Genomic DNA, 13,479 nt, shown 5'->3' on the forward strand with positions numbered 1-13,479 from the left:
GCCCACCCATAACTAACCACGCTGGGTCTTGGTGAGCAGAAGCCTCTGGCCTCCTATCCATGGGCACGCCTGGTGGAGAGTCGCTTCTCTCCAGTGCATGGGAAAGAGGATCATCTTGTTTGGAGGCAAGGACTCCTAGGGGCTGACGGATCCAGTCCTCACCCCACACCCCTCCTCAGAGCTTGGAAGCCCCATGGTGTGTGTGTTTTGTGTTTGTTCTGCTGCAGGTGGCCCGTAAGCTGGTCATCATTGAGAGTGACCTGGAGCGTGCAGAGGAGCGAGCTGAGCTCTCAGAAGGGTAAGCGGGCCCGGTGCCAGGAGGCTGTGTGTGGGGTGCTGCGGAGCAGTGACTAAACAGCATGACCTTCTGGCAGCTGCACATTTACCTGTTTCAGCTCCGGGCTCCTTAAGTGCTCATTTGACGTGGATGAGCCACGAGTATGGAACACAGAGGACTTGCGTGGGGTGTCTATGTATGAATGCGTGTATCACTGCATGCCTTACCTGCACACTGATTTTGAGAATGGCCTTGTGCATTTCCTGTGTCCACTAACAGCCAAGTTCGACAGCTGGAAGAACAATTAAGAATAATGGATCAGACCTTGAAAGCATTAATGGCTGCAGAGGATAAGGTACTGATGGCTCATGGATGGGTTTTAGGTTTAACTGCAACCCAGGCGTCTTTCAGCTTCCAATGCCTACTGGTTCATTTTTATAACGACTGCACCTTCACTACACCCTCTGCTATCTTATACCTTGCTTTAAGTGCTTTCTTTGGGTCCTTTATACTCCTTTGTTTTTCCTTCATAAATGCTCTTTGGTGCAGCCAAAAAAGAAGCCAAATTATCACCCTTCGAGGTTGTTGGATTTTGTCACCCTGCCTTTCTGCTGTGTCGGGAGCAGCGTCCATGGCAAGATTGAGCGTTTTAGTACCTTGATGATTTGGCTACTTTAAGGCAGCCCTTTGTTCTCTAGGACTCGGTTTTCATTTTTTCCCATCCCTCTCCTTTTTCTCTCCTCCTTCCTTTGGCTTGTCTCCCACCCTTTCTACCTCTGATCGAAAACGTTAGCAAATGTGCCGAGCTTGAAGAAGAGTTGAAAACTGTGACGAACAACTTGAAGTCACTGGAGGCTCAGGCTGAGAAGGTAGGCCAGGAGCACGGTGTGGGGGAAAGGCATCTTTAAGAGCTGCTCTAGAGACACCCCCTTTTTTTCTTCTGGGGCCCTGCCAAGGAAAGGAGTAATCCATTAGACACTTTAGCAAATGGCGTCATTTTGAGGCAATTTCCTGATGATTATCAATAACAGATTCTTTTTTTTTTTAATGGAGAATCTATTTTATTTTGAGTATGTGAGTCATCTGTAACAATTTAATTTAAACCAAGTGCCAAATGGATCAGTTATCTTGTTCTTATCCCATGTAAAACAATAGGCAGGAAAACAGAGAATGCATTGTTGTATGCCATTTGATATCAGAGGCTCCATTACCTCCTAAGAGATCCTCAACATCTGTTGGCAGGGCTGACACTTTCGTTGTATGAGAAGACCTCAGTATAGGGTGAACTATGGCCTGACATCTGGAACATTCTTTCTAATTACAGTACTCGCAGAAGGAAGACAAATATGAGGAAGAGATCAAGGTCCTTTCTGACAAGCTGAAGGAGGTACTATTGAGGGTGTTGTGGACAAAGCCAGGTGGATGGAGTTTGTTTTTGCGGCACTGTTCAGGGCTTCTTCGTTTTCAAGTTAGAAGGATCCAGGGATCTTCAGGGGTGGTCTTGGGGAGTGGGCTGTGCTCGCCGCCTCTCACTGTGGTGACTGACGGGCAGGTGGTCTCAGACCCCATTCCTGGGTGCCAGGCTTGATTTTCATTCTCTAGTTTCTCTATATTTGTAGCGACTGGAAGCCTAAAACGTCCCAATTCTGATTGAAATAAATTGAATTATTGCAGGCTGAGACTCGGGCCGAGTTTGCGGAGAGGTCAGTAACTAAATTGGAGAAAAGCATTGATGACTTAGAAGGTAAGATCTTAAGTTTTGTTTGTAACTTAATCCTTATGGCTGAGTAGTGGCCCGGCAAAGTCATTTTCCAATCATTGCGTCCTCCTTGATACACTTCTTTGCTCTTGCACATTCTTCCTGTCTGCCCTTTGGGGTTTTCATTCCGTGGCTCTTAAACACTCTGTTCACCAGATGACCGTTAGCCACCAGACGGGGCCCATCTCCTTTTGTAGCAGCAGATGCCAAGCGGCTCTACTGCACACTCTTCAGAAGTGTGGCAGGTTGAGTTCTCACTCTGAGTGAGGTGGTCATAGGTGAGAATGACTGGTGTGTTTTCTGTCTTTAAGTGGTGTCTCATTATTGCCAGGATGGCATGGGTTTGTTTTTAGGCACAACTTATCTTCCCCCAAGTGCGACTTCAGTGTAAGGGTTTGGATTCTTTTTTTTTAAGTTACTGATCATCTTGGCATGTGCTGTGTATCCTGACAGGGGGATGGAGGGTAATAGGGCACTGCACTTGGACTTTATACTTCAGCACTTCTCCACTAAGATATTTCGGTTTTATTTTAGTGACACCCTCTCTGTCTCTCAGAGATCCTAAATGTTGAGCTCTGAGGCTGTGAAAAAGAAAGAAACAAATACATAAAATATATACATCAAAGGCAGAAGTGGCTAGAGAAGGGACTGGAGGTTGGTGCAGATGATAACCAAGCTGGTGGAAAAGAGCAAATGACAGATGGTTGCAGAACAATCTGCCAAATTGCAGCAGAGTGTGAAACCTTCATCATCAGAAGAACTGAACTGCAGACTTGGCACAGCAACACCGTAAAAAGCGTGGCTCTCCTCGCTTTTCAAGCCTCCTGGACCAGCCAGGGCAGCTTGAGTGGGCAGACCACAGGAGTAGTCTGGACGACGCCCAGAAATCCATACCCCCGTGGTCTAGTTTGGTCCGGAAGTCAGTGGTTTCAGGGTGGAGCCAGATAAGGATTACAGACTGTAGTCACAAATTGTTTCTTCAAAACAATGCCCTTGGATATTTTTTCCACTGTTTATAGTGGCAGGTGGCTGACTACTCCAGTGTAATGAAATTATAGCTCTATAAAAGAAAGATGTTCTGTTACCCCTCTCCCAACCAGGAGACAGCCTTGTGTGGTTTCGTTCAGGGTTTAACATGGTTTACTGATATACCTGCCGTGTTTGTTATGATTTTCATATTGAGTTTCTTGTTTTATTTTCTAATGGGTTTTGTTCTTTTTGTTTTTGTTTTTGTTTCAATTTTATTAAAAACAAAACGCACGCCTCCTGCATTGGCCACCTGCTGCGGCACCAATTCCTTCATGCATTGCCCTTTTCTTGCTGCTGTGTCGGGATGGTGTCCATGCCACCCTCACTCACCCTCCATCTCTTGATCACTCTCCATGTCCTTGCACCTCTGCCTTCCACTTCCTGGTCATAGACGAGCTGTACGCTCAGAAACTGAAGTACAAAGCCATCAGCGAGGAGCTGGACCACGCTCTCAACGATATGACTTCCATGTAAATGTTCATCCACCCTGCCTGCTCACACCCGTGCCCTCATGCTAATATGATAAATTCGCCACCACTCCCTTCTGTATCTCCAGAATCTCCATCTTTACATCTTTATGCTCACTGTCTTTGCATAATCTAGGATAGTCATTGTTTTTTCACATTCTACTAACATAAAGGCCAAGTAGATTGTCTGTCTATACAAAACCATTTCCTTTCAGAATCCATTTATTTCACATTGTCTCAGCTAGATTGTTCCCATGAAGCAGTGAACTGGAATATGTGTGACTTGGGCACTGTCCTTTTAGGAAATTAAACTAGGCTCAAGTAGAATTGGTAGGCCACGCAATTGTGCAGGAATTTCCCAAGAAATATCAAAAGGCGGTTTCCTGAGATTCAGTTAAATACAATGTGAACATTTTTCGTAAAAGAAATAATAAATTTAAGGAACCCAACACTGTCAGATAACTGAGGCTCTCAGAGAAGGGAAATTGATCCAGAACAGCATAAAGAATGTTGCTGTAAAAAGTCACATTTTCCTTTTAAGGATTCTAGACAGAAATGAACCCTCTGCCGGGTAGCCAAGCCTTTAATTTTCCGTTTATATAAAAGAATTAACATACAAACACCACAACCTGTGTCAAAGAAATAGAACATAAAACACAGATTGTGTTATATGAGTTTGGGAGTTAATGGCCCAGCTTTTACTACTGCTGGGCAGTAAGAGTGGAGTAGGTAGTCTTAATCTCACGAGGACCTGGAGCATACACGACTAACTTACATATTACTAACCAAACCTGAACGTTAAGCTGGATCTGCCCCTCTAAATTCTAACCTGGAATGTTTCACAGAGGCTTCCTTTTAATCTCATAAGATGGCACTGAATTCCACGTAAGCTGGAAATTTCAGTTTCCTGGCCCACCTGTCATTCCTTTACCCATGCAGAAAAATGGTAGCTTGAAGAGTGTTGGCAAGTGCCTGCTGCCTTATAGATTATAGAATCGCCACACTGCCCCTTGAGACATGACTGTCACCATGGAAACTAGAGAGAATTCCATCCTCTCTTCCCTCATTTGTAAATGAGGGGATGGATCAGATCATCTGTCTCTCAGTGCTAAAATGTGGTGATTCTATGAGAAAAGCTTTTAGCATTAAGTATGGTTAAATATTCTGAAAGGTGGGTTTAGCTTAAAATCTGTTTTTAAGTTCTGTTCATGGGTCTTTTGCAATGAAACTCCCCCAGAAGGGGCTTGTGCTGGCCTCGGGTCCAGACACTGGTGGGCAAGGATTGACATTGTCCTGTAGGTGGCGGCTGGCAGCGGGTTTTGCATGTCTGCTTCTTACCTGTGTTTCATATGCTCCTCTCATCTGTTAGTTTAGCTTCCCTGTTTTCCGTTGTGCCACTTTTTTCCTTTTTCTCCCACCTTTTCTCTTCATGCAGATAAGTCTCTTTGCTTCACTTCTCGCACGACCCCTTCATCAAGCTGGATGTCCCTCCTCTCTGAGTTCTGCAGTTTGTCTGTTCTCCAGCTGACCCTGGTTCTTTCTTTCCACATCCTGCCTTAGGGCCAGGCACACACTGTGCTTCCTATTGTACAGAAGCTCCTCATTGCAGTGTAAAATAAACACTGTGTAAGCTATTTCTGTTTGCTATTCTTTTTACTTCTTATTTATTGACATTTTAGTTTCAACACTGAATAAAACTCCAAATCTTCATCACACATATGAGGGTTAATTTTTGGCTGCCGCTTTGCTCTTCCCCCCCCCCCCGATTCTGAACATCATACATTAATACCAAGAGACTCTAAAACAGTAGTTCCTTGCGGAACTTTTAAAAAAATACCCATGCCTGGGTCCCTCTCAGAGTTTTGGTTTGCAAGCGTTAGAGTGAGGCCTGGGCATGTGTGTCTTTTTAGGGATTGAGATGGCTCTGGTATGTAGTACGGCTTGAGAACCTCTGCACAGGGGATGTTGCTTGTTGGAGCCGGAAGATCTGCCTTGAGCAGTGCCTTCCTCTGCCAGATGTTTAGTTGGGATGTGGTGAGCCCTCTGTGTTGGTGTTTAGATAGTCCTGCTTGGGAGGGTGTGGCTGCCACCCCACATTGCTAGGAACTTACATATCAGAAAAGGTGAAAAGGAATGTGGATTCAAACAGTGTAAGTTGAGGTTATCGTTGATCATCCTTTTACAGCACAAAGAACAGTTAAAGCTTTTTAAAAGTATATTCATTCCTCAGTCACCTTCATTTTGATCATGAAATGACATTCTTAGGTTTAAGGAACATACGATTATGTTCAAATCAAGATTTATTTTTGTACTCTTAAGTGCATCATGTATTCTTTAGGAGGGGTTGTACTTACAGTAAATCTTTGTAGTAATTAACTTTTTTTTTTTTTTTTTTGTAAATATTTTTAAAGCATAGCCATTAAAGTTGGTTTTTTTTTTTTTACCCCTTAAAAATAGTAGAGGGCTTCCCTGGTGGCGCAGTGGTTGAGAGTCTGCCTGCCGATGCAGGGGTCACGGGTTCGTGCCCCAGTCCGGGAAGATCCCACATGCCACGGAGTGGCTAGGCCCGTGAGCCATGGCCGCTGAGCCTGCGCGTCCGGAGCCTGTGCTCCACAACGGGAGAGGCCACAACAGTGAGAAGCCCGCATACCGCAAAAAAAAAAAAAAGTAGAAATTGTTCAGTTATAGTTTATCAGTTATATTTATAAATTCAAAACCAGCAATTAAGTGATTTTTTATAACACATCACAAAATTAGAACTTAAAAATGATGTGGACTTTTATTTCTTCATTCCCAATATTTCTCCATCCTCAACAGTCTGGCTATATTTCTCCTGTGTTTTAAATGTGGGTGACCTTCATCTGTTTGTGTATAGTTTTTCTTAGCCTAAGAGTGTTTATATACCCCTGTATTCAAGTAAATTTGGACAAATTGAAAATGTCAGTCACTCTACAAAACCTCAGAAGAGAGTAAAAATACTCTTTTTAAGAGGTAAGTGTATTTAATAATGGTATAGTGGACTTTTAAAAATTTATAATTTAGACAGTGTCTCTCCCTTGAGAGTGTAAAGTCTTCAGTAATTTCTTGTTTATCTTTTCCTAAGGCTTCTTGGGCCTGCTTTTGACTATGATTCCTGCCTTGTTCTTTTAAAATTCAGAGTAATAGAAGTGGGCCCTTCTCTGAGTAACCCTGCTTTCTGCCATAGATAAAATGACAAGTCTGAAAGTTCTGCTGAGCAGATGTTCAGTTAATTTTGGAGGCACATCTGTTTTTTGAAAGCTCTTCTGGAGATTTTCACACTTCCTATAAGTATATTCTACAAGGGGAAATGGGAAACTGATGGATTGGAAGGCAAATCTGGAATAGCCCAAGAAGGTATGGGTGCACAGGAGGAGAAATAGCTTTTTGATTTTATCAAGAAATTGTTGGGGCCCAGGCTTCTAGCTCACAGGGTCAGGCCATATGTAGAGGCAGCTGCTGCAAGAGCCTTGGTTGGACCAAACCCCAAAAGCATTGCTTGGCACTAGACATCCCAGACATTGGGGAGGTAGAACAGGAGGGAAGAATACTTGCAAACATATAAGTGTTCCAGGCACACCAGTTCCATGGCAGCTGAAGTGGAGCAGGTCCAAAGGAGGATGTGGTAGGGACAGCTGTCATTTAAGCTGCATTCACATTGACCCTCTAGATTCTCTGGGATTTCTCCAGAGTTCTTCCATCCCAGTTTGGCTGTACATTGGCTCAGCAGACTAAGACATCCTACCTGCCTTTGGTGGTATCTCCCACGCGATAGTGTGAATGTGCTAGTGGGGTATAGATTTTGCACCCCTCAAACATGCAAGATACCATGAAAGGTAGGAAGGATGTGGTAAAGAGATGAACCAGAAATGTTCTTTGCCCTCAATGAGCTGGCTATCTTGTGGGAAGATAGATGAGGGAAGCAAGTCTGAACTAACAGATGGTGTGCATTTAGAGTCAGCAAGGAATAGAGACAGTAATTCTGACTGGGCGCTCCCTGGAGGAGGTGGCATTTGACTGGGGTTTCGAATATTCAGAAAATTTGGATGGACAAAGAAGACAACGCAGCAGATATTCCAAGCTAGAAAGCACAACGAATATATCGTATTCCCCATCTCCTACCATACGTGAGAGAAAATTAAAATAAGAATTGATCAATTTCCCCACAGACCTGGGGACTAGAGACGGAACCTTTTTCTTTTCCCCGGGGCGTAGGATTATCGCTTTTCAAGATCATTAAGTTAGAGTTTTGTGGGTCTAGGTTGTCACCGTCATTGGAAGCAATAATGTATTCTCCAGCTTTTCATGGTAAGTGCCAGGTTCTTGTCCTTGTTGGGGCATCCCCTGGACCCCCATATACAGACTGACTCTAGTGGCTGCCTTCCTTGCCAAGTGAGCAGATTACATGCCCGAGTGTAAAATGCTTTTCACACTGGTCTCCATGTGGCTGTTTGAGATTTTATTCATTTTATACACGTCCATCTAGCACCAGAGAATGCCATCCTCTTCAGAAGGTCAGCAGTTAAATTTTAAGTCAGTTTTGAGTGGAGATAAATGCTTGTTCTTTTGCTGTTTGAGTAGGGTAACACGCCCTGTATCTAGGCTGGACGAGAGTTCAGAATTTGCACCCTGTATCACAGCAACTAGGGGAGGGACAGGGAGCTCAGTTCTGCTGTTAATGCAGCGGCAGTAGCCCCTCTTGGTGCTACCTGAAAGGAAAGCCAGCCCTGGGAGTGAAGATGAAAGGGGTTCCAGGGAGAGGTGAGCAGAAATGGGCAGGTTGAGGTTTCGCAGGAAGCTCTCAGCTGAACCCTAGCAAGGAGTGGGCTCGCCTCCAGCCCTGCCCCTGTTCCTGAGGCTGTTTCCAGAAGCTGCATTCAGCCCGGTTTACACAGTGGTTTTACTGAGATGCATGAGGAACATACCCTCTCTCTGTCCTCCTCCTCGAATCCTGCTGCTCTCTTTCCCTCCCGTCCTGCCAAGAGAGGCGTCCTGGCTCTCCCTAAGTCTGCCAGGCCTTTTCCATCCGCCCTTCCTGGGCACAGGACAGCTGACCACAGGGTAAGGGTAACCTGTTCAGCAAGTGACTGGCGCCCGAGGTACCTCTGTGTTCTGTCTGCGAGCTCCCTCTCACCAACTCCAGCTAACCTCTCTTCCTTCTGCCTCTTCTCTTCTGCTAACCTGCTTGCTGACCTGTACAGACGAACTCTACCAGCAACTTGAGCAAAACCGCCGCCTAACTAACCAACTAAAGCTGGCCCTGAATGAGGATTAAACTTAAGTGGGAGAGAACCTGGGCTGAATTCTAGGAACACAGCCCATGGGCAGGAAATCTAAGACTGTCATACCTTCACCTAATAGGGTTGAAAACGATTCCTTTCTGCAGAATTGAACATGAATCAGTTGAAAGGCTGGCCTTGCCTGCATTTTCCTCTCATATCTGGAATAATTAAGTTCTCTTTAATCCCCAAACCACTTTTATGGTAAAATTACATCTGTGTATATGGATCAATGTTTATAATCAATTCAGCACTCATCTTTGCAAGAGCAGGTCCTCTTGTTTGAGCTGATGCATAATGAGGACCAAAAAAATGTTTTCTATTTCCTACAGAGAACTGAGTCTTGCTTTAAGTTAGAAAGCCAAAGCAGAGGGGTGTGTATGGGTATAAGTATATATATATATATATATATATATATTATATATAGGATGTGATATATATAATATATATTCCTATTACATATTCATATTTCTAACTTCTAAGTATCTGGTATAGTGTTTGAAATATGATTACCTATGCTTGGGCAAAATAGCTTTTGAAAACAGGAGTTCATGTCAGAAGTCCCTGATTGTCTGAAAGGTATGCTTTTTATTCAATCTAACAGTGTTGTTGGATTCTGGTGAGAATGTCATGCTAATAATAAATAGAGCACTGTGAAAATAATAATAAGAGAATGTCCTACTGGAGTGTGCATGAAACGTGTTGGTAATTTTTTTTTAATGAGTAACAGAAATAAATCATTGAAAAAGTTGTCAGAAAGCCTATTTACGTCATCTTTGTTTTCTGTGAGACTGTGTTACAACACAACTCTCAGACCTTAACTGCCTGTAACTCAGAAACGTCTGCTGTTAACTTCAGTGCTGCAAGCACCTCTCCCTGTTCCCACGGCACATGACTAGTGAACCTTCACCAACCCCACCTGCATTTTGTCCTCAGTGGATTGTTGGTGGAGGTTCACCTGGCCACTCTGTGAGAACCTGCTGTGCCTGTAGTTCCTTCGGGTCCAAGACAGCTTCCCCTTTGTAGGTCCTTGTCTGGAAATGAGTAATGTCTTACGAGCATGCCTGGCCCTAATCATCTCATCCTGTGTTTGTGATTGATGTTTGCCTGCCTAAATGTACAAACCACCACTGTGTCCAAAGCGCAGCTATTCATGACTTAATTTTCTAATCCCACCACAGAGAAAGTGGCTCATGCCAAAGAAGAAAACCTTAGTATGCACCAGATGCTGGATCAGACTTTACTGGAGTTAAACAACATGTGAAAACCTCCTTAGCTGCGACCACATTCTTTCATGTTGTTTTTGTTTTTTGTTTTGTTTTGTTTTTAAACACCATGCTTACCATGAAACCCCTTAAATGCATTTTTATTTACTTTTACCACTGTCACAGATACATCCACAAAGTACCAGCTAGATCAGGGGTGGGAAAGACACACAGGCAAGCCCGTGTCAAGGCGACAATGATTTAAATGTGCCATTTCCCAAGTTGACGTTGCCACACTTCGTAGAGAGTAGCAACACAGTATGCTTAGTCCAGGAATCCTTGCTGAAGCAGAAAGATTTTCACTCAAAGTGCCAATGATACATGAACAGGAAGATTAATGTTGGAAACACAATCAGGTGTGGATTGGTGCTACTTTAAACAAAAGGTCCCATTGTGGTCTTTCATTCAATATTGTACAATTTAGAATTCTGTCCAACACTAATTTATTTTGTCTTGGGTTTAATGATGAGGTGAGACTACGGATCCTGTCTGGCAGAATTCACTAAAGCCAAGGGTTTGTAAGCCAACGTGCTCTTCTAAGGCTTCTGTTTTCTTTTAATTGGCACATTTGCAGTTCGTTACAGCTCGTGGGATAGCACGCGATGTGGATTTCCACCATGTTCAAGTGAAAGATTTAGGCACCACGTACAATGGTGAAGAAAAAACATTGTCTTAAGAGTTATAACTGTATGGAAACCTTGTATAATGATATGGAATAAATGCACATTGTAGGACATTTTCTAAATGGGGTGGTCCTGTCATTTGTACGCTTTTACTTTGTGAACTTTAGATCGTGTGATCGACCTACCTTCCCTCACACATGTTTCTTAAAGCAAATCAATATCCCAATGTCCAGGAGGAAACTGGGTTTCATGTGTCATCCTCCCAGAAGCACTCAAGCCAGCATCCCTTTTGTCTGTTAAAGTTACAGCCAAGCAGCAAAGGACACTTTCCAAGTCCAAGCCTTTCTCCAGGTTATGGGTTATATCTGCATGTACATACATGTAGACCTTTTGCCATGCCTCTACTTGTTTGGGGATTTTTCCTCAATTCTTAGCTAAGTCTCTAGTGGTGGCAGTCATACACATCAGCAAACTGTGGGTCAATGCACCGAATGTGTTGTCACCTAGCAGTGTGATTCTACTTCAGAGTAGAAGTAAAGAGTCTTGGTGACTTTCTGCTTTCTAATGCATGTTGAGTTCTAAATTCCAATACATGTTCTTTTTATTGGACTTGGAAACTGAAAACATCACAGGTCAGTCTTAAAGATGTTAGACAAACAAAAACATTACAATATTAGTACAATATTGTACAATATTAGTCATACAACATTACAAAAACAGATTACAGTATTAGTTGGCTAAGCTTGTGCTACAGAGGAAAAAAAGACGTTCCCATGAAAAGCGAACACAGTAAAATGGAAATAAATTCATTTGGATGCATGGATATTTTCATTGAAAAGGATTCAGTATCTCTGTAGCTGTTCTTCCACACCCTTTGATCAGGTATTACGTTGGCCAGAAAATGCCTTCAGTTTTTTTTTGTTGTTTTTTTTTTTAAAGAAGATGTTGGGGGTAAGAGTTTTTATTTATTTATTTTTGCTGTGTTGGGTCTTCGTTTCTGTGCAAGGCCTTTCTCTAGTTGTGGCAAGCGGGGGCCACTCTTCATCGCAGTGCGCGGGCCTCATTATCGCGGCCTCTCATCGCGGAGCACAGGCTCCAGACGCACAGGCTCAGCAGTTGTGGCTCACGGGTCTAGTTGCTCCGCGGCATGTGGGATCCTCCCAGACCAGGGCTCAAACCCGTGTCCCCTGCATAGGCAGGCAGATTCTCAACCACTGCGCCACCAGGGAAGCCCGCCTTCAGTTTTTTAACTAAAAATAAAAGACATTTTTCATTTTCACCAAGAACTTTGCTGAACAGTGTATGCACCCTTTTGTTCCATTGCCTTCCGCGATTTTCAGGCAACTTCATAATTCCATTTTCCCAAAACTTTGTATCTTTTTGAGCAAAGAACTGTTCCAGATGCCTCTTACAGTCTTCCAGGGAATTGAAATTTTTTCCATTAAGAGAATTTTGTAAAGACCTAAATAAATGGAAATCCGAAGGTTCAATGTCTGGTGAACACGGCGGATGAATCAGAACTTCCCAGCCAAGCTGTTACAGTTTTTGCCTGGCCATCAAAGAAACATGCAGTCTTGCGTTATCCTGATGGAACATTATGCGTTTTCTGTTGACTAATTCTGGACACTTTTCGTTGAGTGCCGCTTTCAGTTGGTCTAATTGGGAGCGGTACTTGTTGGAATTAATCATTTGGTTTTCCGGAAGGAGGTCGTAATAGAGGACTCCCTTCCAGTCCCACCATCTACACAACATCACCTTCTTTGGATGAAGACCGGCCTTTGGTGTGGTTGGTGGTGGTTCATCTCGCTTGCCCCATGGTCTCTTCCGTTTCACATTGTTGTACAGTATCCACTTTTCATTGCCCATCACAATTTGTTTTAAAAACGGGACGTTTTCATTACGTTTCAGTAGAGAATCGCATGTGGAAATAAGGTCAAGGAGGTATTTTGTCCTTAACTTACGTGGAACCCAAACATCAAAGCGATTAACATAACCAAGCTGGTGCAAATGATTTTCAGTGCTTGATTTGGATATTTTGAGTATGTCGGCTGTCTCCTGCATGGTATAACGTTGAGTGTTCTTAATTCATGTCTCGATTTGATTGCTATCGACTTCAACTGGTCTACCCAACTGTGGAGCATGGTCCAGCGAGAAATCTCCAGAACGAAACTTCGCAAACCACTTTTGACACGTTCGATCAGTCACAGCACCTTTTCCATACACTGCACAAATCTTTTTTTGCATTTCGGTTGCGTTTTTACCTTTCTTGAAATAATAAAGCATAATATGCTGAAAATGTTGCTTTTTTTCTTCCATCTTCAATATTAAGATGGCTACACAAAAAGTCACCAATTTTGATAAGTGATAAGTGTTTTTTTAAATGCACACTGATACGACAGCTGTCACATACAATCTAACAAAATTGTTTTGAATGAAGTTAAAGACAACTAAGTGCTACTAGAGCCATCTTACGGGAAAAAAAACGAATGAACCTTTCGCCAACCCAATATTTTCTCTCCGTAGACCCAAAGAGAAGCTTGGCGGCCAGGTTACAGTTCCCACCTCTAAAAAGCTGTCCTTTTGCTCAAGGCAAATAAACTCTCTGCATCTTGGCCTTCCTGCATCTTCACCAGCCCTGGGCACTTCCATGCCCATCCTCAGCTAGACAGAGATGGCCCCTGCCTCACTCTAGTCAAAAACTCTCCTACCAAAAAAAAAAAAAAAAAAAGCTCTCCTATACCCAGCATCTTTTCACTCTGGGA

General features: G+C 43.3%; 1 protein-coding gene across 23 annotated transcripts in view; it reads left to right on the forward strand.

Annotated features, from left to right (window-relative positions):
• TPM1 (tropomyosin 1) overlaps positions 1 to 10,839 on the forward strand; it is a 28,205-nt gene extending 17,366 nt beyond the window's left edge. For 4 of the 23 annotated variants that reach the window (XM_027123213.1, XM_027123209.1, XM_027123224.1 and 1 more), the window contains 5 exons: positions 228 to 298; positions 1,071 to 1,146; positions 1,602 to 1,664; positions 1,952 to 2,021; positions 10,011 to 10,839. In XM_027123213.1, the coding sequence (XP_026979014.1) occupies positions 228 to 298; positions 1,071 to 1,146; positions 1,602 to 1,664; positions 1,952 to 2,021; positions 10,011 to 10,093 (363 nt within the window). In that variant the 3' untranslated portion in view covers positions 10,094 to 10,839. Of the gene's footprint in view, positions 1 to 227; positions 299 to 556; positions 633 to 1,070; positions 1,147 to 1,601; positions 1,665 to 1,951; positions 2,022 to 3,456; positions 3,540 to 4,967; positions 5,248 to 8,751; positions 9,988 to 10,010 lie in introns of those variants that run through there. The other 19 variants (XM_027123205.1, XM_027123207.1, XM_027123217.1 and 16 more) reach the window with 10 other exon arrangements.
• The last annotated feature ends 2,640 nt before the right edge of the window (positions 10,840 to 13,479 follow it).

The sequence above is a fragment of the Aethalodelphis obliquidens genome, unplaced genomic scaffold (genome assembly GCF_003676395.1).
Source record: "Aethalodelphis obliquidens isolate GAN/ISIS:26980383/991018 unplaced genomic scaffold, ASM367639v1 scaffold26, whole genome shotgun sequence".
Lineage (NCBI taxonomy): Eukaryota > Metazoa > Chordata > Mammalia > Artiodactyla > Delphinidae > Aethalodelphis > Aethalodelphis obliquidens.